The following is a 26,991-nucleotide window of genomic DNA, read 5'->3' as shown; positions in this document are numbered from 1 at the left end:
AGTTGAACTTCTTTCTAAGTATTTGATGATTTCTGGATTGTGTATCATTTTTCATATAGAACACACACTTTCAACTCCCTTCAGCCCCAAGTGTATGAAACACCTTCAACCTTAACTCCAGCCCTTGATGGACTTGAGCATCCCATGTAAACCTTACAATACTTATTTCAGTGTTCTCCATGGAAAAATGACACAATCTTACTTCTTTTATTTTAAATGAAAAAAAATATATCTTTGTGGTTTCTGAACCCAGTGCATGATTCTCCATTTTTTTTTTCTTGATCATTTTCTTGATCAAAATAATTTCTTTTGTAAATGTTGAGCATTATTATATCATCTCTAGCCCATTGGTTTAGATTCAAATGATTTGATTTTAAAAAGAATACAAAATAAAGTATAAGAGGCATACATTTAGATTATAAGTAAGCCATTGGCTCATGGAAATGAAAGCATACAGCACTCCAGCATGATTACTGGTAAGTATATTTGTAATATTCTATGTCTGTTAAATAGAATTATGGTATTTGTTCAAGGTTTTCTAAAATTATCAAGAGATTTTGAGAAAGCTATACATTTTTCCTGTTGAATTCAACAAACTAAAACATGTTTCAACATCCTTTTTAAATTAAAAAAGTGGTAAAATATAGTTGATTTTCTATGTTGTGTCAGTTTCATATTTCAAGGTCCTTACCTTTAAGGACCTTAAATGCATTAGTTCATATGCTGTAAAATGAATATGTAAAGGATAAAAACATGAAAAGAACTAGGAAGTGCAAAGAATTGTGAAAGGGAAATTGATGTCATATCAACTTACATAATCACAGCATTAGCAGTTCAGATTCCCTAGAAAAAGAGTCCCCATCTAATGTAACAGATTAAAATTACTAAAATTTGATGTCTCAAAGAACGATTCATGCTAATACAAAATTGATCAGTAGCAGATATCAGCATATTATTTGTGATCATTTTGTGGATTCTTTCAATTGCTTAGTTGCTGAACATTTCTGTTTCATTATTTAAGTAAAACAAATTAAAAGTTTAAAAGAAATCACCAGTGAAAATTTTTTCCAGGTGTTGCTTCTGTAAATGGCATCTTTTTTTCTACAGTATAATTTAAATAGCATGTGAGTGTGCACTTGGTAAAGATATTACTCTTACAGGTCTGACTAACATTGTTCAAATTCATTCTCATTTATAATTGTGCACATTATTTGAGTTCAAAAGTTTTTTTGTTTTTTTTAAGTATCTTTTTGTCTTTTTTTGTATTTCCTTAGTCATCCTGTAAAAAGGTCCATGTTTCTGTTTTTTTCTCTTTAAATCCAATTGCATTCAAAGGGGCTTTAAAATCAGCTTAATAAGCATATATGACTTTCTCCCTACACATCTCATGAAGAAAATTGACAAGATTTTCAGAGTATAGGCTCATAAACTATTGTAATAAAGTTTATTCAATCATTGGAGAAGGAAATGGTAACCCACTCCACTACTCTTTCCTGGAAAATTCCATGGATGGAGGAGCCTGGTAGGCTGCAGTGCATGGGGTCGCAAAGAGTCGGACACGACTGAGCAACTTCATTTTATTCTATCACAATTTTTATTGTCTATGTTTATAACTCCACTTTGACCATATAGTCTACCTGCCTTGGAGATAGGGAGTATAACACAAACAATGCAAATATTATTGATATTTTAAAATTTCCATTCTTATTAAGATAGTATTAAAAACCATTAGAGGAATGTAAAAGTTACATCTTGCACAGAATTATTTCCCTGATTTATTTTACAAAAAAGTTATGAACTATTGTCAGGAAATGTATATTAATTTTTAACCAAAATTAAATGAAAAATTATATAACTTGGGCAGATAAGCCGCTGTTCTTAAGCATATGAAGTATCATGAGTCACCAATGAATCATAAACTTTTTAAACTGATTGTGATTTTTGTTTTGTTTAAAAATCACTTAGAAAATATAAAAGAAACTAGATTACAGATACATTGAACTACTGTGCTAAATAATTTTTATATCATAATTATATGATGATTTGTAATTGTGTCTGCCCCACAGGAATGTGTAAATACCCCTTAAAATTTTAAGGACATAATACAGGTTATTTCAATACTAATTCAAGTAATATGCAATGCTATTTAGCTCAAAGCCTCAAATATATTTGAACAGTGGGAAATGAAATACACATTTTATTAAATTTGTATGCATGCTTTATTTCTCTAGCAGTTTCCCATATTCTTGAAATATACAGGGATTGAAGTGTAACTTAATTTCTAAATTTAGAATAAAGAACTAGGAATTAATGCTGAAAAGTAAAACATATATTTATAGATAGTGAAATAATTTTTTAAAAGAAAATTACTAGTATTCTTTAGAAAAGGGGTAATCTTCAATCTAAAATTTTCAAGGAAAGGAAAAATTAAAAATAATTTAAATAAGCAAAAGGAATTCCGTATTCCTTTAGAAAACTACCTTGATGAAATTATGTCTTAAATATACTCATGTTAACTCATACTTTAATATTGAAGTAATGTTTAAGTAAAATGCTAAATAATTTTGTTTTCCATGGAAAATTACTTAAGCCTGTTTAAAGGTCATCCATTGTTTCTAAAAAAATCTCATTCCATAGTAAGTTCTAACTTTACAACTGCATGTCTGATGATCTCTTTTATATTTGAACAAGCTTATTCAGTTCCCAACTGTGTCAGACAAGGGGCCATTTCTGCATTATCATTTCAGTGTGACTCAGGATGTGTTTTTCTTTTTTTCATTTAATTATGAAATGTCTCATTTTTTATGAGAGGAAAAAGATCAGACCCAGCCCATGTTTCAGGTATTCCCTTGGGTTTTTTTTTTTTTTTTTTTCTTCTTCAATATAATTTCATCACCAAAGAATGCAAACCCTGTGGGGCCAGTGTTCAAAGCAGCCTCATCAGAGGGCATGCAGGGCAGATGCAATATTTAAGGGATTGGTTGGATTTTAAGTCATGCTCTTATGATTTTGAATGCTCCAACTGATGCATAGAAGAAATACACAGTGCAGCATATGCAGGTGTTTAAATTGCAGTTCTGTAAGTCTTTGCCCCAAAGCATTCCAACCCGGAGTTGAAAGAATGCCTCTGATTTGCCTCTGTGATACAGACACGTCTCATAGGAAACAAGATGTCTGTCACTGAACATTTTTGTCACTGTGACAACCCTGCCTTCCCATGCTCCCTTGTTTATTGCTGACTGTGCTCTTGTTTCCCTTCAAGGTCTGGCGCACCTGATGATGGGCGACCAAGGTATGGGCTCTGCTCCTTTTCCACTCTGCTTCCAGCGTTTTCTTGTTCTCTAGCTGCTTTCACACCATTGCTGCAAAGGATGGGCAAATGCTTGCAAGTTATCTGGCTGCAAATAAAATGCATAACTTTGTTCACATTTTTTCATATGTTTTTCTCCCCTTTTTTGTTGGTTTGGTATTGGTTTGCTCCTTTGACTTTTATTTTCCTTCATTCTTGCACTATAATATCTGCAAATAAATGAGACATAAGAACTTGTAATTGAAAGTTTCCATACGTTTATCAGCATATGAAGTTAAGGGTAGTTATAGTAAAGAATATCAGAGAACCATTGATATATGAAAGAAGATACTTGGTTTAATGTACTGCACCAAAAAGAGTCCATTTTTCACCCATGCATGGCAGTTTGGGAACATATGCAGACATCTTTGGCTTCTGGCTTCTTGAATGCTGAGTATAGTGTTTTACAAAATCAATACTTTTTCTACCTACAGGCATTGTGTATCTCCTTTTGTGCAGTCTTTTAAAGTGAGCATGGGCTTTCTAATTTCCTTGCACGTATTGCCTTTAAAAAAGGCAGATTTCTCAACATGTATTGATTATATCTCCATTTGTTTTCAAACCCTTATACCTTCTTGTATATTTAATTTTCAAAGAGTAGTACATTTACATATATTCATAATTCTTATTGTTGTTTCTCTCCTCTTTATTCTCCTTGTATGGAAACCCTTTCTTCATGGAACCATTTCATCAAATCCATAGGTAAAAGTAAAGGTATTACATTATTTTATTTCTTCTTAATATCATCTATATGAATAACAGTGTGTTATGCAAATATATTTAGACCTTTTGGCATTAGTAATGGGCACTGGGAGGTAGGTGTGAGTGGTAATGAATATTTTATGAATTTAAGGTAAAAAAAATCCATCAAAATGTTTCCCTGTGTTTTTTCTGACTCTTTAGAGTGTTTTTTTTTTTCATGTCAGCCGCTTATATAATTAGCATATTTAGAGATTAGTTACAGGTTTCAGTGTCAGTTTTTGCAGCATTATTTAATGGTAGTTAAATAATGAGCGTAGCCACTAGAAACATGTCATCCTCCAATATTCTGGAGTACACCTGCTCCAGCTCTTCTGCCTCAGAATGTAAGTGGAAGCATGTGCAGCATTGAAATGGTCCTGCTGCAGGCCCGCCAGGCTGTGGTCTGCTAGATGTTAGATGAACACACTGACTCCATGGTAACTCTAAAAGGTAGTTTCATAAGAGAGGCAAAGGCTCAAGGCAAGCCTGCTCTTTCTTTTGTGTATACTAACTTTGTTTTAAGAACATTGTCAACTAGGTGTACATTTCTGCATCCCTTGGTAAGTCAGGCATGTGTATTCTTTGACAGTATTGGTGCCAAATTTAAAAGCATGCTGAGTTTGCCATTTAGAACCATGCACATTGTGTTTAACGTTTTCATTAAAAGAAAATAGATGATATGCAACTGTGGTAAATATGTCTCAGAGCCTTTAACCATTTTTAACTGTGTATTAATGAATGTGCCCTTGGTATCTAGTTTTGTTTTATTTTGGCTATTTTAAACACAAGGGTGTGTTTCTTTTAATTCTCTGAATCTCTCTTTTTCTCTGAATCTTAATCAGGCAAATTGGTACTAAAGTTCACAGATCTCTCCCTTTACATTAGTGTCATCTAGCAGGGAAGCTTTTCCATTTAAAAAAAGCCCTGAATGTGAGTGTAGAAATAAGTAAGAGACGATATCAAAGTTTTAAATGTGTAACATAGACCTTTAGAAACAAATGTTGTTTGAGTATTTTGAGCCAATAAAAGGAGACCATATGTTATTGCAGTTGGAGCTTTGGTCATCCATTTCCAATAATATAATTTAACCTTATTTTATACTTTCAGCAACCATGAAAATGACAACATGTATCAGTTCTTTTAGAAATTGTGTGTACCATTTGGGATACTTTTAAAAACTCCTTTTTTTTTTTTTTTTTTTTTTTTTGAGGCCAAACTACTGTTACTTCCATTTCTGAAGTGGGCATTTTCCCCCGAGTTCCTTAATATAGGAATCAGGCTGACATAGAGGGAAATGTATTTATATTTTATTTTACTAGCTGAGTGAAGTAAACGTATATGTGTTTGTATATGTGCATGCATATATTCGTATGAATGCATATGTATACACAAACTTTCTAAATATACATACACATATATATCAATTATGTTGTGAAAAAGTAACTCTTAAAAATAATACTCTAATTATATAACCATTTAGCTCTACATATGAAATAATTCATGTTTATGCTTACCTGATATTCATTTTGGTGTAATTAATGTTAAGTGTCACTTAACTTTATTCAGTTTTATTATGTCAGTCTTAAAAGTTTTCTATTGCTATGTGTGTCAAAAATATTTTTGCTTTACCAGTTTTCATCAAATTTTATTTCTCAATCAGCACAAAACTATACAGGACAGGAATTTGGTATTTACTTTACATTATTTTTTTGTTACTAGGACTAGGATGCTTCTTGGTGTTAAATGGTAAAAGAAGACTTTGAGATGGACTTGAGTATTTTGTAAAACAGTGATCACCCTTACATGTTGGTTAAGCTATATATATATATGCATATGTGTATATATATATATATATATATAATAGGAAACATGATTTGTAAGTCTGCATTAGTTGCAAATTAGTTCAACAAATCTGCATTCTAGAACAAAAAATCCAGTCTTGACTGTGATGAATCATAAATGAGTGTCAATAAAATAGGGAATGAAAACATGGATAAGTTAAATGAAAGGTATGGAAGTGCAGGGAGAGTGGTAAGTAGTATGATCAGTGATGGGCATTCAGAAAAAAATAAAGATAGTATGAATCAGGGCCTCCTTTAGGAGGCTATCCTTGCTTTGTACCACCTGTTGGAGGAGTCAAAAATGTCTAGAAACTTTACAATGTAGCCTTTTGTATCAGGTTAAATCCTAGTTGTGCATAAAATGTGTTAAATCGACCTAATCAAAGCAAAAACAGATGTGCTTTGGAAATTCATGCTTCTCAAATCCTCCCATCAGATTATAATCCTGAAACATTTTTTGGACCCAACATTTCTTTTCAGTAGTGAATTCAGGTGCTCTGGAATAATCATTTGTGAATTAAAATCTTCCTTTATTGAATCCAGAAGCAAAACTAGGTTCAAGAATATTATTGTTATCATTTTTATATATTTTATATGGATTCTTAGGTATTTTCTGAACTTTTAAATGTCCAATGACAGACAAATGTATTTCACTTTGTACATTTTAAAAAGGAACATTTCTTCTGATAACCTCCTTCATCCTCCTCCTCAGGCTTCTCTCTAGAGGTAAGCACTGGTATCACTTTGTGATGTATCCTTACACAGTTGGTATGGATCCTTCCAAACTCCGTAATTATTTCTTCAGGGTTTGAAAACTGCAGAATTCCTTATCATATGGTGTGACAAAAGCAGATAAGTCAGCTGGAGATGTGTTAGGGCTCATTGCTTTGCTGGCACAATCAAAATGAATGAAATAAAAACTTTTTCACTCTTTCTGTAGACCATCTTGACTCATATTTTCACTTGGTCATTCTGTTTCACATTTTAAAGTTGATTATTTTGATTTGTTTACATGTTTTCTAAATGATTGCAGTTAGGAATAACCTTTATTTTCTTTGGGATAGCTAAGAGAGATAATATTCAAGGCCAACCAAACTCCCATTGGTTGCAGTTAGATAGATTCAAGTAGTCTTTGTGACACTGTATTTGCCTTCTTTCTAGGTTTGAAATTTGCCAGGGTATTGTTAGGACTACTGACAATATTAACTTTATTTTCCACTCCTTTCGAGAATCTAGGTTTATCTATTTGTCGGGGAATGCAGTTTTTTGCTTTTGTTTTCTTCTATGTATGTTTAAACTGGTCACTTCCTTCCAACAATTGATTATATTTTACTCTAATGTTTGAGAAAGATGAATGACCATTTAAATCAGAAAATGTCAAAGAAAGTTGTACTGCAAATCCAGCCATCATTGACTGGTTAAATAGCTGAGAAGCATAGGTTAATAATTGTCCTTTAAATGATGATCAAAAGCCTATATTTTCCATCATAACACTTATTATAACTGTATATATTTATGTGAATGAGTATATATTTAATGTCAGCTTTTCATAGTAGAATGTAAGCTCCATGAGGGCAGGAAGCTTGACTTTCTTTTTGACCATTATATTTCCAGAATGTCTTTCTTACTGTATCTTGAACTTGCCATTCTCATGATTTAAGTATGTGTGTGTTGGGGTGTATTGGAAAAGGTAGATATAGAGGAGGACATGGAGGGTTTGTGGTGGACATAGTAGAGGGTGGAAAAGTAAAAGGAAACTTGTAAAAATAACTAGAAAAAATTGTAGTAATAGATTATATTGAATGCTCTCTATCTCTATACTTGTTTCCGATCATATTCTTTTTCAAAGTTACAGTATTTCTTTCTAGTAAAATATCATTCTGGTATCACTTTAATATCTCTTAGCCTCTGAACAGCAATGGTCCTGTAAGGAAGTAAAAAGACAGTGTGTGTTTTTGTGTTTGTAGGTTTTCAAAAATTTTAATGTAATTCACTGTCACAGTGGCAAATAATAAAACTGTATTTTCTAACTTTCACTATTTGTGTGATAGCAACTACAGGACATTTCCTGAAATTCACATATCATGTTAAACTAACTAATGTGGTTTCCATGAATTTTGAGTTCTTTTTTTTTAACTTGTATCAACTGTGATGTACCATAAAACCTGTGTTTAAATTGGGTTTCAATTGAGTTAGGATTGCAAGCTTTCAAACAAGCCAGAATTTGTCTTATCTGTGATATGTCTTAATGTGATATGAGTATATTTGCTATTCCTTTCATTTGTAAATCCTGCACTGTATTTGGAAAATAAGTTTCCATTTGACCTTTTCAAGTGTTTATTGTTTGATTATCTGTGTTTCTCATGTTACTAGAAAGCAAACGCATTACAACTGTCAGGCATGTAATTACACATTTTAAAAGTTCCTAAACGTCATTGTGTTAGTGAAAATAAAGATCTTAAAATGGAATAACTGTAGAGAAAATACAGATTTTTCTCATAACCAATTGCATTAATATCTAGATATAGTTAGTTCCACTCACCTAATTGATAAGCAGTATCAAAGATTATGTATTTAAAATTTTATCTGTAATTTCAAGCCACAACTAATATTCTATCTATTCTTGAATAGATTTGATATTATTAATACTTAGAGAAAAATAGCATATTTAGTAGTAGTATACATCTTCTTCTGTTTTCATAGTTTTTGTTTCAACTGTCATCTTTGTTTGTAACCAATTTGTCTGTGAAGTGCACAGCTTCCGGTCACCAACGTCATGATGCATGTTTGTTTTATAACTCAGAAATACATTTTACTGTGATATCTGATATAGAACTAATTTAATTTTGAAAATATCATATCTCTTTTCTTTTGTATGGCTTCTAAAGTCATGTCTCCTCATTTAGCTTCAAAATATCAAATATTCTTCATGGCTCAGAAGCATTTTTGAGTGTTGACAAAATCTTAACTGTATTGAAATGCTTACATGTGATTCATTTGCAACCGAGGCATAATTTATTTCTGTTTATCTATTATGACTTCTATTGTTGCAGTGCTAGAAGCTCCTCAGCCACAGAACATGGAAAGACCAAAATTTCACTTAATGAAATAAGATATTAAATGTCGACTTCATTAATGTAATATACTTAGAAGGCTACATGACTGCTTGAAGTTTGGTATTTATTTTGCAGTCTTCCTTAGCCTACCTGCCTGTCAGTTCTGAGCACAATGAAGAAAAGCTACTTGAAGAGTAAATATTTCTATATTACCTATTGCTGCAATTTAATGGTTTTTATCATTATGTTTTTACTAAGAAAAGCCCCAGCACCGTTTTTATATCTTCACTCTTGGTTCTGTGATGAGAAGTTTCCCATTTACATTTTATACACAATTATGACATTGAATAACTGGTAAACTAAATAATATTTTGCTAAACTTGTAATGGGTTAATTAATCCTCATTGAACAGCACAGAAAGGATTCTTCACAGTATAACAGTTTAAAGAATGAGGTAGTATAAATATAACTTTAGATTCTTTACTGAAATAGATCATAAATAGCAAAAAAATATTTATATCATATTGAATATTAAAAGGATCATTTATTTTCCAAAATAATAATTTTATCTTATTTATCCATGTTGAAATGTAATTCTGTTAACATGAAGTGAAATGAAGTGAAAGTCTCTCAGTTGTGTCCGACTCTTTGTGACCCCATGGACTTTGTCCATGGAATTCTCCAAGCCAGTATACGGGAGTGGGTAGTTTTTCCCTTCTCTAGGGGATCTTTCCAACCCAGGAATTGAACCCAGGTCTCCCACTTTGTAGGTGGATTCTTTACCAGCTGAGCCACAAGGGAACCCAAGAATGCTGGAGTGGGTGGCCTGTCCATTCTCCAGCGGATCTTCCCACCCAGGAATAGAACCGGGGTCTCCTGCATTGCAGGTAGATTCTTTACCAACTGAGCTGTGAAGGAAGCCTAAATTAATCTAGGTTTAAAAACTCAGAACCTTTAGTCTGGTAAGAAGATATTTCTTGTCTTGGCCATTGGTTTTAAAGAATACTGTAATTACCCAGGATACTAACTGGCTCATATACTAAAGGGACTTGAATCTCCAAGTAGAATCAGAACTTTGTAGCAGAGAAGAACTTTTCAAATAATCTTCACAAATTGTTGACACTATTTTATTTATAACATATAATAGGAGGCTGCTTGTTATGATAGGCAAAACACTGGAAATTTTGGCTAAAATAAACCAACTCTAAGGAGACCTTAAGACTTTGCTCCACTTAAACACTAATAATCATGAAACAGGATTCTATCTTCTTATTTAAAAAATAAATTTAGAGGTAGTATGAAGGAAACTGATCACAAGGTATTATATAAGATGCTGTTGTTTCTCATGTTGAAGATTTCATATTAGGGGATGTAAAACTCTACCTTATGACAAAGGACCAGTATAGTGTGATACGTAAGTACCACAGTCACAAGACCTGTTCAAATCCTGCATTTGCTTTTTACTCACCGGGGCAAATAATTCAGCCTCACAAGTCTAAATCTTAGGATCTGTATTATTAGCTAATAAAAATACTCCATTCTCCAGTATGGTGTTACATGGCAAAATGCAAAAGTAAGTAAAAGATGGTTTCTATCAATGGTGATGATAAAACATACTGTACACCTTTAGAGTAAGTGAATCTGAAAACTAATAATCTGTAATATGCCCAGGGTTTTAAGAAGTTATTAGTCTCAAAATCTGCCTATCCTATAAATAACCTATTTTTATTGTTCTATAATTAAGTTATAAATAACTAGACATCAGTGTCTTGGTGGCCCATACTACAGAGAATAGTGGTACAGTAAAGCATGAAAGGTTAATTCTACTCAACCATATTTAGATATCCCTATATCTCTTTTATATTTTCACATTTCTTGCACATATAATGATGAAGTTGAAATAAGATTGTCTTTCCTTTGAACAAAACTAGGAAGTCTAGTTTCTTTGTATGCTGTTCTTTAGATGAGCTGAAGGAGACAGAAAGAAATATTTTCTTATGGACTGGAAGTATCTCCTAGAGAAAAATTTTTTTATGAATTAATGTTTAGCCTCATTAATGACTTAATAGAGTGATATGAGTTGAGTTTATACTTAGTCACCTGAAGACCAAATTTTCAAAGACAAGCTGATTAGGGCCTTCTCTTCTTTGATGGGTATCTTTGAGGGAAAAAATAACATAATTACCTTGAGATACTTAAATAATTGGCTATACCCTCACATCCTTCAAGATTTTGCTCATATGGCACCTGAGTCTCAAGAGGCTTGTTTTGACAATCAAATTTAATACTATGATTTGCCCCTTTCATGAACTCTGTTACTCCAGTCAGTTTATCTCCCATAACAATTATCTTTTAACACACTTTAAAATTTTAGCATTTATTTTGTTTACTGTTTATTGTGTGGTTTACTTCAGCGAGAATATAAGAGAGCAGAGATCTCTGCCCTTATATATCTCTAGAATCCCAGAACAGTGACGGGCACGAGTAGGTATTCAATAATACGTGTTTGATGGCTGGCTGACTATTATAAAGAAGTTTATGGAATTTCCTTAAGATTTTACTTTGTATGCTCTTTTTCTTTTCCATAATGCATTTACTTTTAAGCATATTTTTTCCTTTTTGCTTCAAGGTAAATGTTCTAACAAAGGCAAAAGAAGATCAGTAAAACCAGGATTTTTCTCCTTTTGAGGAGGACTCAGACTTGACCCATTGAATCGTCTTTGTTCCCTGCCCAATGTATGTAGGTGGTGTCACAGAATTTAGAAGGGATTTGAAAACCTCTCCATTAACCACTAATGGTCAAGTCTTTCCTTTAAAATTCCTCTAGTAATCAGGGATTATTAAGGGAATATTAAATGAATGTTTCAAGAAAGGGCTAAAAATTCATCTTTGTATATCTCTCTGTGTATATAGGTAAGAGGAAGAGGCTCCTAGAAGTTATAGCTTCTAACTGGCATGATTCATTGTGACTTCCAGGAATTACCTTTTGGCAGTTTGTGACAGAAGAAGTTTCAAAGAATGAAATGGGTGCCCTTGTACTTTCCATTTATGTGACTTATCTAGTGCTTCTAATATTGAAAGAAATAGATTCATTTTTTCTCATGGCCTCATATAGCTATATACACCCAAAGGGCCTTTGACTTTTTCCCAACTTAGGGGTAAATGATCAGATGTTCAGCTAGATGATTTATCAAGTGGTCTAGATCTGCAGCCACCAGTCCTAAACTGTGGAGCCTTAAATTGAAGAATTGCAGTGGTAGGAAATCTCTGAATTAAAAATCAACAACAAAACTGCAGTGCTGAAGGCCACATTTTCCTTAAAATGAGTGCCTTATTATGTGTCCTTTTGGTGAAAATAGAGTTTGGAGTGAAGTAGGGGGAGAGAAAAAGAGGGTAGGGAGAGAATTCTGTCTAGAAAGAATGAAAGTGGCTTCATTCAGTCTTAGTCATTATTGTTTAAATCACCAGAGATTTTTCTGTATGTGGGGCTGTTGCTTATGGTGTATAGCCATAGCTTTTCAGATGGATAATTTAGAGATGTTTGACATTAAGACATAAACACAAGGCTAATAATAGTTACCACTTTTCAGAACACATCTTTACACATTCAAGTTATATCCACTTATATAAAATGTGTGCTCCACTAAATGCAGTTTTCACTTTTCCTCTTGGCTTGTTTGCCTGTTCCTATGATTACATGATAGCTCATTCAGAATTGTAGCAGCTGAGATAATCTCCAATAATTCTTAGTGTAAAAGAAGTACAGGTATATTATTACCAGAGATATGAAATAAGGATAGTAATTTCTTTCACCTTACAGAATTTTATTTTATTGTATAACCCAGGTACAGACCAGAAAATTAGACTACTGAGATAATAAAATGACTCATGTTATATGAAGTTTAAGCAATATTTATTTTTTGGCCTGGATTACCTGGTCAACTGACCCAGTTTTCCATTTCATCTTCTGGACTTGGCATTATGAAGTCAGTAGACATTTGGAGAAAATTAAATTACTCCATTCAGGGAAACAATCAAATTTAGATGGGGCTAAAGTGCTGCCAGAGGGATGGAAATCCCTCAATTGGCCAATTGTGATTTAGTTCACAGGGAAATCCTCATTCACAAGCTAACCATAAGTTTTTTGCAGATGGCTGGTGGCAAAATACGCCAGAAATTCCTGCTAAGCTTAGTGAGCAGACATTTTTAATGCTATACTGACTTAAAAGAATTACATGATGCTTTGTTGTAACTGTCTTTCCAGTGATTATTTGTTTAAATAAAAGAATGCATTATCTGACCTGCAGTCACAGGGCATACAATTCAAATTCCTTCCCTGGCAGTGTGGTTGTATTTGCACTGATCCATCTGTCCTTGCTGTGTCCAGTGACATTCTTTGTGAGAGGATTGGGTAAAATGAAGTCATTCAGTGCAGTGGAAAGAGAGAAGTCAGTTGGCTCAAATGAAAGCCAAAACTTGGACTAATGAAGGTGAGCCACTCTGGGTGCTCATTTGCCCTCTTATTGTAAGGTATAATATTGTGACCTGTTAGGCCAAACCACTACACCTTTATTTTTCAACTACTTCAAATCTGTCATTCCCTAGTTAGAAGAATGCTTGAGGCTGGTCAAGTAGCCTACTTCCCTGTTAGAACATCTGAGCAGTCTTTGAAACACCTTTACAAACCTTGACCTCGTTACCATTGTTCTGACCCGGGGCTTTTCAGGTTGGCTGCCTAGCTCTCCCCCACCCCGCCAATCATCTGGAGCATATTTTTAAAATATATACATTTTCAAGGAACCTAACAGATAATTTTAATCAATAGGTCTATGGTGGATTATGATCCTGTACCTTAAAAAGCCCCTTTTCAAATTCCCAGAAAGCTTCTAAAGCAGAGCCATTATGTGCAATGTTACCAACTCAGCTAAATGGCTTTTGTCCTTTATGAGCTGATCTTGATCGTCATAGTGAGTGATGTATGAGCTGATCTTGATCCTCACAGTGAGTGATGAAGGTTGTTTTTCTTTTGTTGTTGTTTTCTTTTGTTCCCCCCACCCCCCACAGGGCCACTGTGCCATGCATCTATTCAATTCATATTATTTCTGTGTCGAAAGCTTTTCCTTACTAATAAAAATATTATCATCTTGCTCTAAGAGAAGGTAGGCCTTGGTCCATTATGGAAGCACTAGCAGAGGAGACACGGTTATTCAGTCGGGCCTACTCTTCATCCTTGAAACTAAACAATTGGTTTTCACACAAGTGAAGCTGTCACTGGGCTCTTTCCAGTGGCTTCTACCTTGTGGTACATGTCATTAAAACTTTCATTGTGTAGAGTTCAAATACCTGCTTTTAAAAAAGAGAAAAAGACACAGATTGAATACATGGGAACATTTAAGCTTTTGATATGATGCCCACCCATGGATACTTTGTAATATATTTTAGGATCATTGTCCATAATGGACCATGATAAAGTGATGCAGACAAAGGAAGAGACGAACAAGTGCTGAGTTCACATTTAAAAAAAGAAAAGGCCTCAAACGTATTTCTAGACAATGGAAAAATTGATTACAATGACTTCCTTTTCTTTTTACTGGAGATTGTGGTGAAAGAGGTGTTAAATAAAACAGGGATATATCATTTCTACAAAGGTTATACTTTAGAGGGTGGAAATTTGGTCTCCGGAGTCTATTAAAAAAGAAGAGGTAGTGTTCTGAGACATTTAAGGAATGACAGACCCAGGCATAGAAATTAAGGGAAATCAATTATTAGATTAAAAAAATCTATAAAAGAAAGTGATTAAGGCATGATATGAGCACAGACAAACTGAGAGAGGAGTGCTGAAGCTGAGAAAGCCAAGCGCCTGGGGAATGGAAGCACGGGGAGATGATCATGTGTGACAGCAAAATATTAATTTCCATAGGTAGGAAGGTGTGGAAGAATAATGACAGTAGCCTGGGAACACAGCTTCAGAAGTTAGGAAAGCTCTGTACATCCATGGTTACATAGGTCATGTGATTTGAGGGGGTGCCACAATTTTTTTCCTTACCAAACTTGGCTCTTTCAATAGGCCTGTCTTGTTTAAGAGTTTTTTTTTTTTTTTTTTTTTTTAATATAGTATTTGAAGGTACTGCATAGTTTTTTAACTAATTTATTTGTTCTTAAAAAGGGGTCTGGTGAAAAGGACCATAGACCATTAGACAAGTATTTTTTAATGTGAATGAAACATATCAGATGGGACTGTCCAGTCCTTGAGTGGACCTTAGTGTGATCTAGGCACACTGGCTTGGCAGTCGCCTGGAGTCAAGGAAGAAGTAGAATCCACTCAAGGAAAGAACCTTATTTCTTGTCCAAAGATTAGCTACACTAGCAGCATACATTCAGTTATTGTATATACTGTCCCTCCTATCCCAAACGTTGCAAAATAGATTTATTCAGGCCTAAGGATCATTGTTGCACCTAATATTTATCTCTATTATAAAATTTTCCTGCTGATTTGTATTCACTAATTTGTCAGTAATTGCAATTAGAATGTGAAATCCTTGAAGGCAGATGTTTTGTTATTTTCAGTTTTGTATTAAGGATAGAGCTTGGTGACATGGTAGATACTCAGTAAACCTTGTTGCAAAGCAGATAACCAAAAATCATAGAGAGGATTTGAGTAGACTTACATTTAGACCCTAGACTTGCTATCTCTTACTCTGTGGCTTGGGGAATTTATTTGACTTCTAACTTCATTTTCCTCATCTGTAGAATGAAAATAATAACATTCACCTCAGTTATGAGAATCGCATGTATAATTATGAATAAATGTGTATTTCTAGAGCAGGGTGAACACTCAGTCATAAACATGTAGTAGAGTATTGGATGTGTATTACAGATAGATGATTTAAATGAAGTTAATTTTCAAAGATAGCAAAAGCTAACTTTTAAAATAAAAAACTACATGAAGGAAAGATTTTTCTTAAAAAAGGTCAAACACATTTGCCCTTTTTATATGTATTTTAAAGTACAGGTTTAAATATAGTTCACAGATGTGGAGCAAAGGAAGGAAGGGAAGAGAGAAGAAATTGGAGTGAGTGTGTATGTGTGTGTGTGTGTGTGTGTGAGAGATAGAGCGTGTGTGAGTCAGTTCAGTCACTCACGTGACTGAAGTCACGTTCGACTCTTTGTGACCACATCGACTACAACATGCCAAATTCCCTGTCCATCACCAACTCCCGGAGCTTGCCCAAACGCATGTCCATCGAGTCGGTGATGCCATCCAACCATCTATTTCTCTGTCGTCCCCTCTCCTTCTGCCTTCAGTGTTTCCCAGCATTCACGTCTTTTCCAAGGAGTCAGTACTTTGCATCAGGCGGCCAAAGTATTGGAGCTTCTGCTTCAGCATCAGTCCTTCCAATGAATATTCAGGACTGATTTTCTTTAGGATGGACTGGTTGGATCTCCTTGCAGTCCAAGGGACTCTCAAGAGTCTTCTCCAACACCATAGTTCAAAAGCATCAATTCTTTGGTGCTCAGCTTTCTTTATAGTCTAACTTTCACATCCATACATGACTCCTGGAAAAACCATAGCCTTGACCAGACGGACCTTTGTCGGCAAAAGTAATGTGTGTGTGTGTGTGGTACACCTCTTACATTTTGTTTTGTAGTGATTTGTATTACTTTCATTCAAAAAAAATATCATATGTGAAGTGAGCCTAAGAATGCTAACCAGGAAATAATTGTCATCGTTTTTGCCTCTGAATAACAAAGGCAAAATGTTTTCCTTTATTTTTTTTAAACTTCTTTGATTAGGGTATTAAGATTCTGTTTAAAATGAGCTAGTTTTAGCATAAATCAGATAAGCCTTTTGTTCTAGATGGCTCAGTAAGAAAAAGCTCAGCTTGCTTTTGACTTGCTGTGCTTAATTGCTTTTCTTCATTAAAAGAGATTATACAATGAAAAAAAAAATCATAATTTCTTCCTGTCCTTGAATTCCCTTCCTGGCTGTGTTTTGGAGAGGTAGAAATTATGTGAAAGTTATGAGAGTGATAATTATTAGAGAGTAAATGAAGCTTAGTGGAGGAAGGGGGATATCATTCAGGTGACTTGGTAAGTCTCTCGACATTTTGGACCTAGAGATAACATTTAAATTAATAATAATTCACTGGGAGTCAGGAAGTATGTGGTAATCTGTCTTAAACCAAGGTAACTGTGAAATTTACAAAAATGGGAATCACAGTAATTGCTTCAAAATGGAAAATGACTTAAATAATAGAATCATAAATTTAACTAGAACTTTGGAAGTTTCCTAGTTCAAATGCCTATTCAGCAAACTCCTCTGCTATTTCGGTGATGCGTGATGATTCAAACTCTGTTTACATTTTCAAAAGGAGGATATGCTTGCTACCTCACAAAGTAACAGTCTTGTTAAGGAGAGTTTTAATGATTAGAATTTCTCCTTTTTTTGAATCAAAATCTGCCCACTGGAATCACTGCCCATTAGCCATCTGCATGTTGTCGCTGCTTCCTAAGATGCTTATTGAGTTTCGCAGTGTGCTGTGCTCTGTGCTTTCAACTGGTCTGGACAAACGCATCCTGATTCCTCATTCACGCTAAAAGAATAATTTCTATGAATATATCCCTCACCCTCACACCTAGACCCCAGTTTTTCTTTTCTAAATTCTGTATCTTCAGTTTCTAAAACTATTTTTCACAGTGTTGAAATCCTTCCCAAATCATTCCTGGCTATCTCGTCCTTCTGGTCTGGATACACTCTGGTTGTCAGTATTTCTTAAAGTCAGTTCTAAAATTAACCACAGTTCCTCAGATGGATGAGCAGGGATGGTAAAATGGAAGCATGCTTTTGTTTATGGAAATAATGACATATACAATCAGAGATGTGTATGTGTGTGTTTTTTGTTAATTTTTTTTTTTTTTTGGTCACTGTTATCATTCCGTTGCCTCATATTGAACATTCATTCAGTTGAAATGTCTGTTTTTTTAGCATACTCGTAGGTCAGGCTTCCCATTTTCTACTGAACTAGTTAATATTATGAGCCTATTTCAAAGCATGAAACATAATTGTATTCAATTCCATTTTTAATCATTAAAAATAAATGTCTACTCAGTGTTCTATGCAAGATGCTAGAAATATAAAACTAAATAAAGCATGATGTGAAGCAAGATATCTGTCCTAGAGGGGTATGTAGCTCAGTAATAAGTGAAAACATGTTTTGCACATGAGTTTCAACAGTTAAAACCTTTGAGATGGAAATTATTTACGAGGACCTATATTCCTCATTAGCTGGATTTCATAAAATGACTTGTTCACTGGATTGAATTTGGAATGAAAACTTACCTTTTCCAGTCCTGTAGCCACTGCTGAGTTTTCCAAATTTGCTAGCATATTTTATGCAGTACTTGAACAGCATCATCTTTTAGGATTTGAAATAACTCAGCTGGAATTCCATCACCTCCACTAGCTTTGTTTCTAGCCATGCTTCCTGTAAGGCCTACTTGACTTCATACTCCAGGATGTCTGACTCTAGGTGAGTGATCACACCATTGTGGTTATCTGGTTCATTTAGATCTTTTTTGTATAGTTCTTCTATGGATTCTTGCCACCTCTTCTTAATATCTTCTGATTCTGTTAGGTCCATACCTTTTCTGTCCTTTATTGTGTCCATCTTTGCATGAAATGCAACTTCTTTATGGTTAGATTAGATACATGTTACTTTGGTCAACAGTGTTAAAGTCACAGATAGTTCAAATTTAGGTTGAAATCATCTGGGTGGTGAATCCTATGAGAGCAAAGAAAGAGAAAGAAGAGTCCCCGAACTCATTACAGTATCATATTTGTTTTAGTTTATTTATTAAAAAAAAACAAACTTACAGCCCTGTCTAAATAAAAATACCTTTATTTTTCCTATTTATATTAGTCCTGTAAAATAGTATATTCACACTGGGTGGAAATATATACTTAATGTCTTAGTGTATGGAATGAAAGACACTTCTACAAGTATATACTGTCCTTCACTTCCTCATGCTCTTCAAATTATGCTGGTAGATTTGGTTGAGTTGAAGTAATAGATTAATACATTGAATCAGTACATTAATTTTCAGCTTTTAAACTACTTTCTCATATATTCAGTTCAGTTCAGTCACTCAGTTGTGTCCAACTCTTTGCAACCCTGTGGACTGCAGCACGCAAGGCTTCCCTGTCCATCACCAACTTCCGAGCTTGCTCAAACTCATGTCCAAGTCGGTGATGTCATCCAATGATCTCATCCTCTGTCGTCCCCTTCTCCTCCTTCCTTCAGTCTTTCCCAGCGTCAGGGTCTTTTCCAAGGAGTCAGTTCTTCACATCAGGTGGCTGAAGTATTGGAGCTTCAGCTTCAGCATCAGTCCTTCCAATGAATATTCAGGACTGATTTCCTTTAGGATGGACTGGTTTGATCTCCTTGCTGTCCAGGGGACTCTCAAGAGTCTTCTCCAACACCATAGTTCAAAAGCATCAATTCTTCAGTTCTCAGCCTTCTTTATGGTCCAACTAACATCTGTACATGACTGCTGGAAAACCATAGCATTAACTAGACAAACCTTTGTCAGAAAGTAATGTCTTTGCTTTTTAATGTGTTGCCTAGGTTTGTCATAGCTTTCCTTCCAAGGAGCAAATTTCTTTTAATTTCATGGCTGCAGTCACCATCTGCAGTGATTTTAGAGCCAAAAAAAGATAAAGTCTGTCAGTGTTTATTTGCCATGAAGACAAAATAGATTTGTCCTATGTATTTGCCATGAAGTGATGGGACCAGATGCCATGATCTTTGTTTTTTGAATGCTGAGTTTTAAGCCAACTTTTTCACTCTACTCTTTCACATTCATCAAAAGGCTCTTTAGTTCCTCTTCACTTTCTCCCATATGGGTGGTGTCATCTGCATATCTGAGGTTATTGATATTTCTCCCATCAGTCTTGATTCCAGCTTGTGCTTCATCCAGCCTAGCATTTCACATGATGTACTCTGCATATAAGTTAAATAAGCAAGGTGACAATGTATGGTCTTGATTTTCTCCTTTCCCAATTGGAACCAGTCCATTGTTCCATGTCTGGTTCTAACTGTTGCCTCTTGACCTGCATACAGATTTCTCAAGAGGCAGGTAAGATGGTCTGATATTTCCTGTCTCTTTAAGAATTTTCTCATATATTGTCTCATAATAACTCTCTCAGTTAAAGGGATGTTGAAATTTGATCCCCTTGGCAGATGAGAAAATGTAACTGAGTAACTTTTCCAAGTTACAGGATGATGGCAAAGTCAGAAATGGATAGTGATCCTGTTTCCAGCCTAACGCCAAGCTACACCATTGATGGATTTTTGAAGATGGAGTAATACAAGGCAGGCACTCCTGAAGGAGAGCAGAAGATGTACTGTTTCTCAGTAAATCCAGTGCTTTCTCACAAACTTACTAGAAAACAAAATTAACATATCAATTTTTTTTTACTGATACTATTTTCCAAGATGAGCTGCAATGAATTCTGCTTTAGAGTCATGAAAATTTTTCTTTTGTAATATGTGTATGGATTTAGTACTTGAACATTAATGTCCCACCCCCTTTTGTTCCTGAGAAACCTTGTTTTTATTCTTCCATTCTGAACTCAGAATATGATTCAGCATCCTTACGTGTGTCTATTTTTACTTCAGGTGTTCTTGTAAGCAAAATGGTTAAAATGTTTTTGTATAATGAATATTGCTGTGAATAAACTGCTTATCTTGCCCATCTGGTTGAAGAAAGATGAAAGAAGTCTAGAAAGATTTCTAGATACTGATGTAGGAATTAATGATGTTTAAGATTTGTCATGATCTAATATAGTCATCCATCTCAGTAGTCATTTGAGATTATGTTCTTCTCCGGTGATTGGTGGGGCGGGGGGGGGGGGGGGTGGGGGGTGGAGGTGGTATATTTGTATACTCATTTCTTGAATCTAATGGCTCTAACTTGCTTTTGGAAAACTACATCATTTTCCAACTGAATTCTGGATTAGCCCTGAAATAGGCAGTGCTCTATTCATGTTTCTGGTAGTGACAGCATATGGGGGCATTTTTAATCCCTTAGTGCCTTCTATTTGTCATGCATCTTACAGTGACAGATAAAACCTTTCTGTGAACACTTTGAAAGCCTAAAGGAAGACAGTTTGATGAATATAAATTAGCAATGGTATTATTATAATTCACATTTACTAAAGAATATGGAGACTGTTGGAAATTTCTTTTGTTGTTTAATTTTTTGGATTTCCTAGTTGTCCAAATTGCATTTTCTTTATAGTTTCCATTGAACTGTTGTTGAACTTTTTTTTTAAGAACATAACATTTATTTGAAGTTACTTAGTGAAGTAGTTTCTTGCATGTTAATTTTCTGCTAGAACCACAGGTAAGGACATAGCAAACATAATCAGCTTCTTCATCTTTGTTTTCTTTATTGGATTTTAATTCATTTAAGACACTCAACTCAAAATTTATGAAACCCCTCCTGTGGGGTCAGAAGAACTGGAAAATAAGCAGAACAAGATCAAGGTACTTATATTTTAATGGTGAGGGAAAAAAGTTAAACATGTAAATAAGAAAATATATAGTGTGTCAGATGATATCACATTTTATGGAGAAAAATAAAACATGAGTGGGACCCAAGAGTGCACAGATGCGAAACAAGTGTAATTTTTGTGTTTGTCAGAGAAGACTCTCAATTGTACGACATTTGAGAAGACACTTGAAGGAGGTGATTCAAAATGTGTTCAGTCCTTTTGTTTCATAGAAAAAACTGTTTATACCTACAGAGGTCTCTCCTAATCCCTTATCTATTTACACTATTTTATTCCTCCCCACTGCTATAGCTGGTTTCTTTTCTTATGTCCCCCCCTCTTTAGCTGATATGGTTTCATGAATGTCCTTGCTCAGAAATGTACAGCTGTTCCCTATTGCCTATTGTGTGATATCTAGACTCCCCTACATTATATATAGTAATTTGTAGTAATTATACACATTATTGTACACACTAATTTGTAAGAGCCATTTTTATCCAATAATTTCATATGTAATCCTCACTGCTAGCAAATGGGTTTCTTTACTCTGTCCTGAGTAATCTATGCACATTTCCAATTCTGTTCTCTTACTTATACCCTCGCTCCCACCTGAGATTCCACCTGTTTTCTAAATATGCATTTCCCTAAGCCTGAGGTTTGATTAATTTATACAGACAAATACGATTTATTGTAAAACTCTTTTACATCTGATATGCTCATTGGAAACTGGTTCCAAGTATGGAAGTAGACTTTTACACTACTGCCCTTAAAGGGTGAGTTCCTAGACACGCTTTCTTCGTTGGAGTTTGGGAGTGTGATGACTTGGAATGAGGTGTGGTAGGGATCTGTGATTTAGAGAGGTGGGGTCCATCATGCGTTTACAAATCCAGCTTGTTATTATTCTTGTCCAATCCCCTAGGCTGCACCCTGTCACTCAAGGGGAAACAGAAGCTCACAAAGGTTGAGTTGCTTGTCATTGACCATGGAGACATGTCATTTTCTTCATTTATGTTGCCTAGTCTTTCCTTTATAGCATGCATGTTACATTAGATTGCCTAATTCTCTGGTTAAGTTATGATTAACACTTTATTTGCACACAAAAAATTCCCTACTGGTAGCTTTCCTGTCTCATCTTTTCAGTCATTATATATTTTAAAAATAGCTTCTGTGTGCCTAATACTATAGTACGTCTTCTATATCTCCCATGACACATAATATACTGCAATAGCATGTATTTAAAAACCGTTACTGATTGCTTTGATGTGGAAGGCTTTAGAAAGCTGACATTTATGCTTCTTAAACTGCAGTTCATACATTTGACTTAATTCTGCCAGATATCAAAGCTTCTATCACATCACCTACATGGGGTCATGTCAAGCGAAGACGCTGTAAACAAGAACATAGAAGTGATTTGTTTGGTTTCCTGTCACCTTTTTTCCTCAGGCTTTCCACAGATTTTTCTTTTAAATATATCCTGCAAAACATGAAGATGAAGTTAAACAGCTCTTCAAACAGGACTTTGATATAATTTCTACCTTTTTTCTTTTTTGAAGTCTTTTTTTGTTTTTGATTTTTATTTTCTTCTCCTTCCTCTTTTTTCAAACAGGGCTCGCCTTGTGCAGGAATATAAACTCAGGGGAAGTAGGACCCACATCTCATACTGGCAGAGAAAGAAGTAAACAACAGGTCTTGAAATGAGGCAGAGGGGAGGCTTGGGATTTAAATAAACACAGTGCAGTACAAAGACACACCTTTTTAAGACCCATTCCACCTCACTTTGCTTATCAGCATTAAAGCATGAATGTTGTTGCTGCCATCAGTTTTATCTCAGAAGAATTTTCAATTTTGTGCTGCATCAGAGATTTCAGGGATGAGCATTTCTGAAATTACAATGGAATTCTACTAATTCAGATTATTGATATGGAGATTTGCTTGGATTTTATGGGCTTAGAATTTTGTGAAAAATCAGAATTAAAAGTCAACTCACTGCTTCAGAATATGGTTCATTTATTTTGGTGACTGCAGTTTAATTATTTATGTCTCTGTTGAATAGTCCTTTGGCAAATGCTCCACAGAAAATACATCATCATTTGTTTTCAGGCTATGTCTTCATTCAGATGTGTTAACTCTGTGTTTGATAGGTATTTCTTTAAGTCACCTATATTAAGAAATGATTTTCAGCCTGTCTACAAGAATCCCAAATTTGCTTTCCAAAGTAGGTACTCTATTTGAAATCCAGTATGACTCCTTAGACATTTAGTATGCTGAACAGAAAGCTTTCATAAAGATTTGTGTATTTTTTTTTTCTTAGTTTAAGAAAACTAGTTTACTCTTTAAACTATATTTTACTGTTAATATCCTATATAAATATAAAATGTATTTCATATTTGATTAAATATATTTAAATATATTTTCAAAGCATTAGTTTCTAGGGAATAACTTATAAATGTGTTCTTTGTATTAAGCAATTATCTTATATGTAAATTAAACATTTAAGTAAGTGAGAACTTCAGTTTTTAAATGATTCACTGATAATTCCATAGAACATTATACCAAAATGAATCAAAGGAAGAACACAATGTCCTTTACCATTTATTTCCTCACACTGTTGGAACAAATGCATCTGTTTTATTTGCCATTTATTTAAAATGTGTTGTAATTCTTAGAAGCCAAATATAGTATAAGATTACCTAAAGAAGCTTTTGAAAAGTTTGCCCTTTATAGAATTAGAGGTGAGATGCTCCCCTCTTCTCTCATGCATCATTTGAAAACTGTTCCAGAACGAAGCTATAATTACCTGTATTTAAAAATGAAACTGTAATAAAAATCTTTGTGAGTTACCTTGAAAGTAGTAAGAAAGGGCTCTAAGTCTCTGTAAGGGCCAGTTCCAAGAGGAAATGATTTCATACATAGCATAGGAAATGAAATGAGGTTAAGTTTAATGTGAAAGGATCTTCTAATGAGAAATGAAAAGACTGACATAATGTCACTGAAACATTTGACTGGATAAGACAAAAATGAACCAACTTAACAGGAGAACTTTTCAGGTTTAACAAGATTTCTAGACCTAAAGCAAGTCAAGTAAAATTTGGAAGTTGTATGATCTTTCAAATCTAAACTAAACATGTCCAGTGACTTTCTAGTCAAAACTGGTAAAAGGTATACTCTTGCCTGATCATCCAACCTGTTGTGATCAATTGTTATTACAGTTGTTTTTGTTTTTGCTGCCATTAATTTTATGAAGGAATGGTTTATATATTATAAATGGCACCCATTTAGAGTGTACAATTTGAATTTTTAGAGTTGTACACTTGTCAAACCAAAATATTATCAAGGCACAGAGCATTTCCATTACTTCTACAAGATTATTTATGTTCTTTTATATAGTCCCCTGTTATATATTCACCTGGACCCAGAAAACCACTTACCTAGTTTTTGTCACTATAGGTCAATATTCATTTCCAGTCAATTCAGTAACTCAGTCTGTCCAACTCTTTGAGACGCCATGGACTGCAGCAATGTCAGGCTTCCTTGTCCATCCCCAATTCCTGGGGCTTGGTCAAATTCATATCCATCAAATTGGTGATGCCATCCAACCATCTCATCCTCTGTCTTCCCCTTCTTCTCCTGCCTTCAGTCTTCCCCAACATCAGAGTCTTTTCCAGTGAGTCAGTTCTTCACATCAGGTGGCCAAAATATTGGAGCTTCAGCTTGAGCATCAGTCCTTCCAATGGATATTCAGGACTGATTTCCTTTAGGATGGACTGGTTTGATCTGAAATCACATGGTACATGCTCTTTGTGTGTGATTTATTTTACTCTGCATAATGAATTTAAGATTCATTCATGTGTTTATTATATCAATAATGTATTACTTTTTATTAGTGTTCAATCATCATGTTTTACATGTATGTTTTATTTACACACCTGAATCATAATTTTATTAGTAGCAAGCAGTGCACTTAAAATTCTGTATATTTTCTCTATGAGCTTCTCTGGTAGCTCAGCTGGTAGGAATCTGCCTTCAATGTAGGAGACACCGGTTCAATTCCTGGGTTGGGAAGATCCCCTGGAGAAGAGATAGGCCACCCACTCCAGTATTCTTGCCTGGAGAATCCCCACGGACAGAGGAGCCTGGCACAGTCTGGTCCGTGGGGTCACAAAGAGTCAGACATGGCTGAACGACTAAGCACAGCACAGCACATATTCCCTCCATACCTAGAACAGTCCTTTATAGATAGCTGAAATTCTTTGGTTGATTCATCTTTCTGAAAATAGATGTTACAACGGAGTTTTGGAATGACCCTGGTATTAATGGTACTCTTTTCTGGAGAAAATTTTTGTGTAGAAAGTAGCAAAATCATTTATTCAGCAGGTGCATTATGCCAGTTATAATGCAAAGTTTTTTGCAATGATCTCTTTTATCTTTACAACCAATCCTGTGTAGTATTCATATTCCTGTGCTCATTTGATAGATAAAACATAGGGATGAGGAACTTGACATTTTATACACAAGCTGGTAAGCAGTAGGGATACTGGAGTTCAAAGCTATTGCTCTTAATCATAATAGCCCATTTCATTAGAAAAAAAAAAAAAGAAAAGCTGTTTCATATTCCTGCTCTGCTCAAAACACCACAATTCCACCCTTTTTCTTTCAAATTTAAAATGAAAACCCATCCTGTAGCTACGAGGCGCATGGTATTAGTTTCCGAGTGAGTTCTCAGGCCTGCTGCCCCCTCTCCCCCACACAGGGGCCTCTTTGCTGTTCCTCAGGCCCATGATCAGCGCTGCCTTCTCAGCGCCATGACTGGAGCGCCCCTTTCACCAGTCCCTGCGCTTACTTGACTCACTCACACCGTTCAAGTCTTGCCTCAGATTTTGCTGCTGCACTGAGATCTACTCTGAACCTTTTTTTTTTTAAATAAAGCAGCCCTCCACCCCTAACCTTTTTCTCTCCCAGTTTCTTCTACTTTATTTTAGTTTCTTCTTTCACTTTATTTTCTCCATAGCACCTACTGTTTTCTCATACATACATGGATTACTCATTTTATTAAGTTTAATGATTGTTGCCTGTCTCTCGCTGCAGAATACAATCCCCACAAGAGCAAGTATCTCCGTCAGTGTTGTTACCTGATTTCTCCACAATAATCTGGCACAATGCTGTCTTGGTTCAGGCTGCTATAACGATTACCATAGACTGGGTGACTTAAACAACAAACATCTGTTTATCACAGTTCGGGAGTTGAGGTAGTCCAAAATCAAGGTGGTATTAATTTTGAAGTCTGATGATTATCCACCAGATCCCATCTTCTGGCTTGTAGATGATAATCTTCTCATTGTGTCCTCACTGCAGAGAGCACAGACTCTCCTGTCTCCTTTTTCAGGGCACTAATGCTATTCGTGAGGGTTCCGCTTCAAAATCTAATTACTTACTGGGAAGCCTACCTCTTAA

At 34.8% G+C, this 26,991-nt stretch overlaps 1 protein-coding gene across 22 annotated transcripts in view; it reads left to right on the top strand.

The window, feature by feature from the left end:
* Positions 1-26,991, top strand: part of NRXN1 (neurexin 1) — a 1,158,212-nt gene that overhangs the window by 112,442 nt on the left and 1,018,779 nt on the right. For 16 of the 22 annotated variants that reach the window (XM_070478134.1, XM_070478125.1, XM_070478138.1 and 13 more), the window contains one exon: positions 3,263-3,292. The exons of 5 other annotated variants lie outside the window; for them this stretch is intronic. In XM_070478134.1, coding sequence (XP_070334235.1) covers positions 3,263-3,292 — 30 coding nt within the window. Of the gene's footprint in view, positions 1-3,262; positions 3,293-4,023; positions 4,064-26,991 lie in introns of those variants that run through there. One more of the 22 variants, XM_070478251.1, reaches the window with a different exon arrangement.

Source organism: Odocoileus virginianus, chromosome 2, assembly GCF_023699985.2.
Source record: "Odocoileus virginianus isolate 20LAN1187 ecotype Illinois chromosome 2, Ovbor_1.2, whole genome shotgun sequence".
In the NCBI taxonomy this organism is placed as follows: Eukaryota; Metazoa; Chordata; class Mammalia; order Artiodactyla; family Cervidae; genus Odocoileus; species Odocoileus virginianus.
The sequence above is the reverse complement of the archived record's forward strand: the minus strand, read 5'-3'. Positions and strand labels throughout refer to the sequence as shown.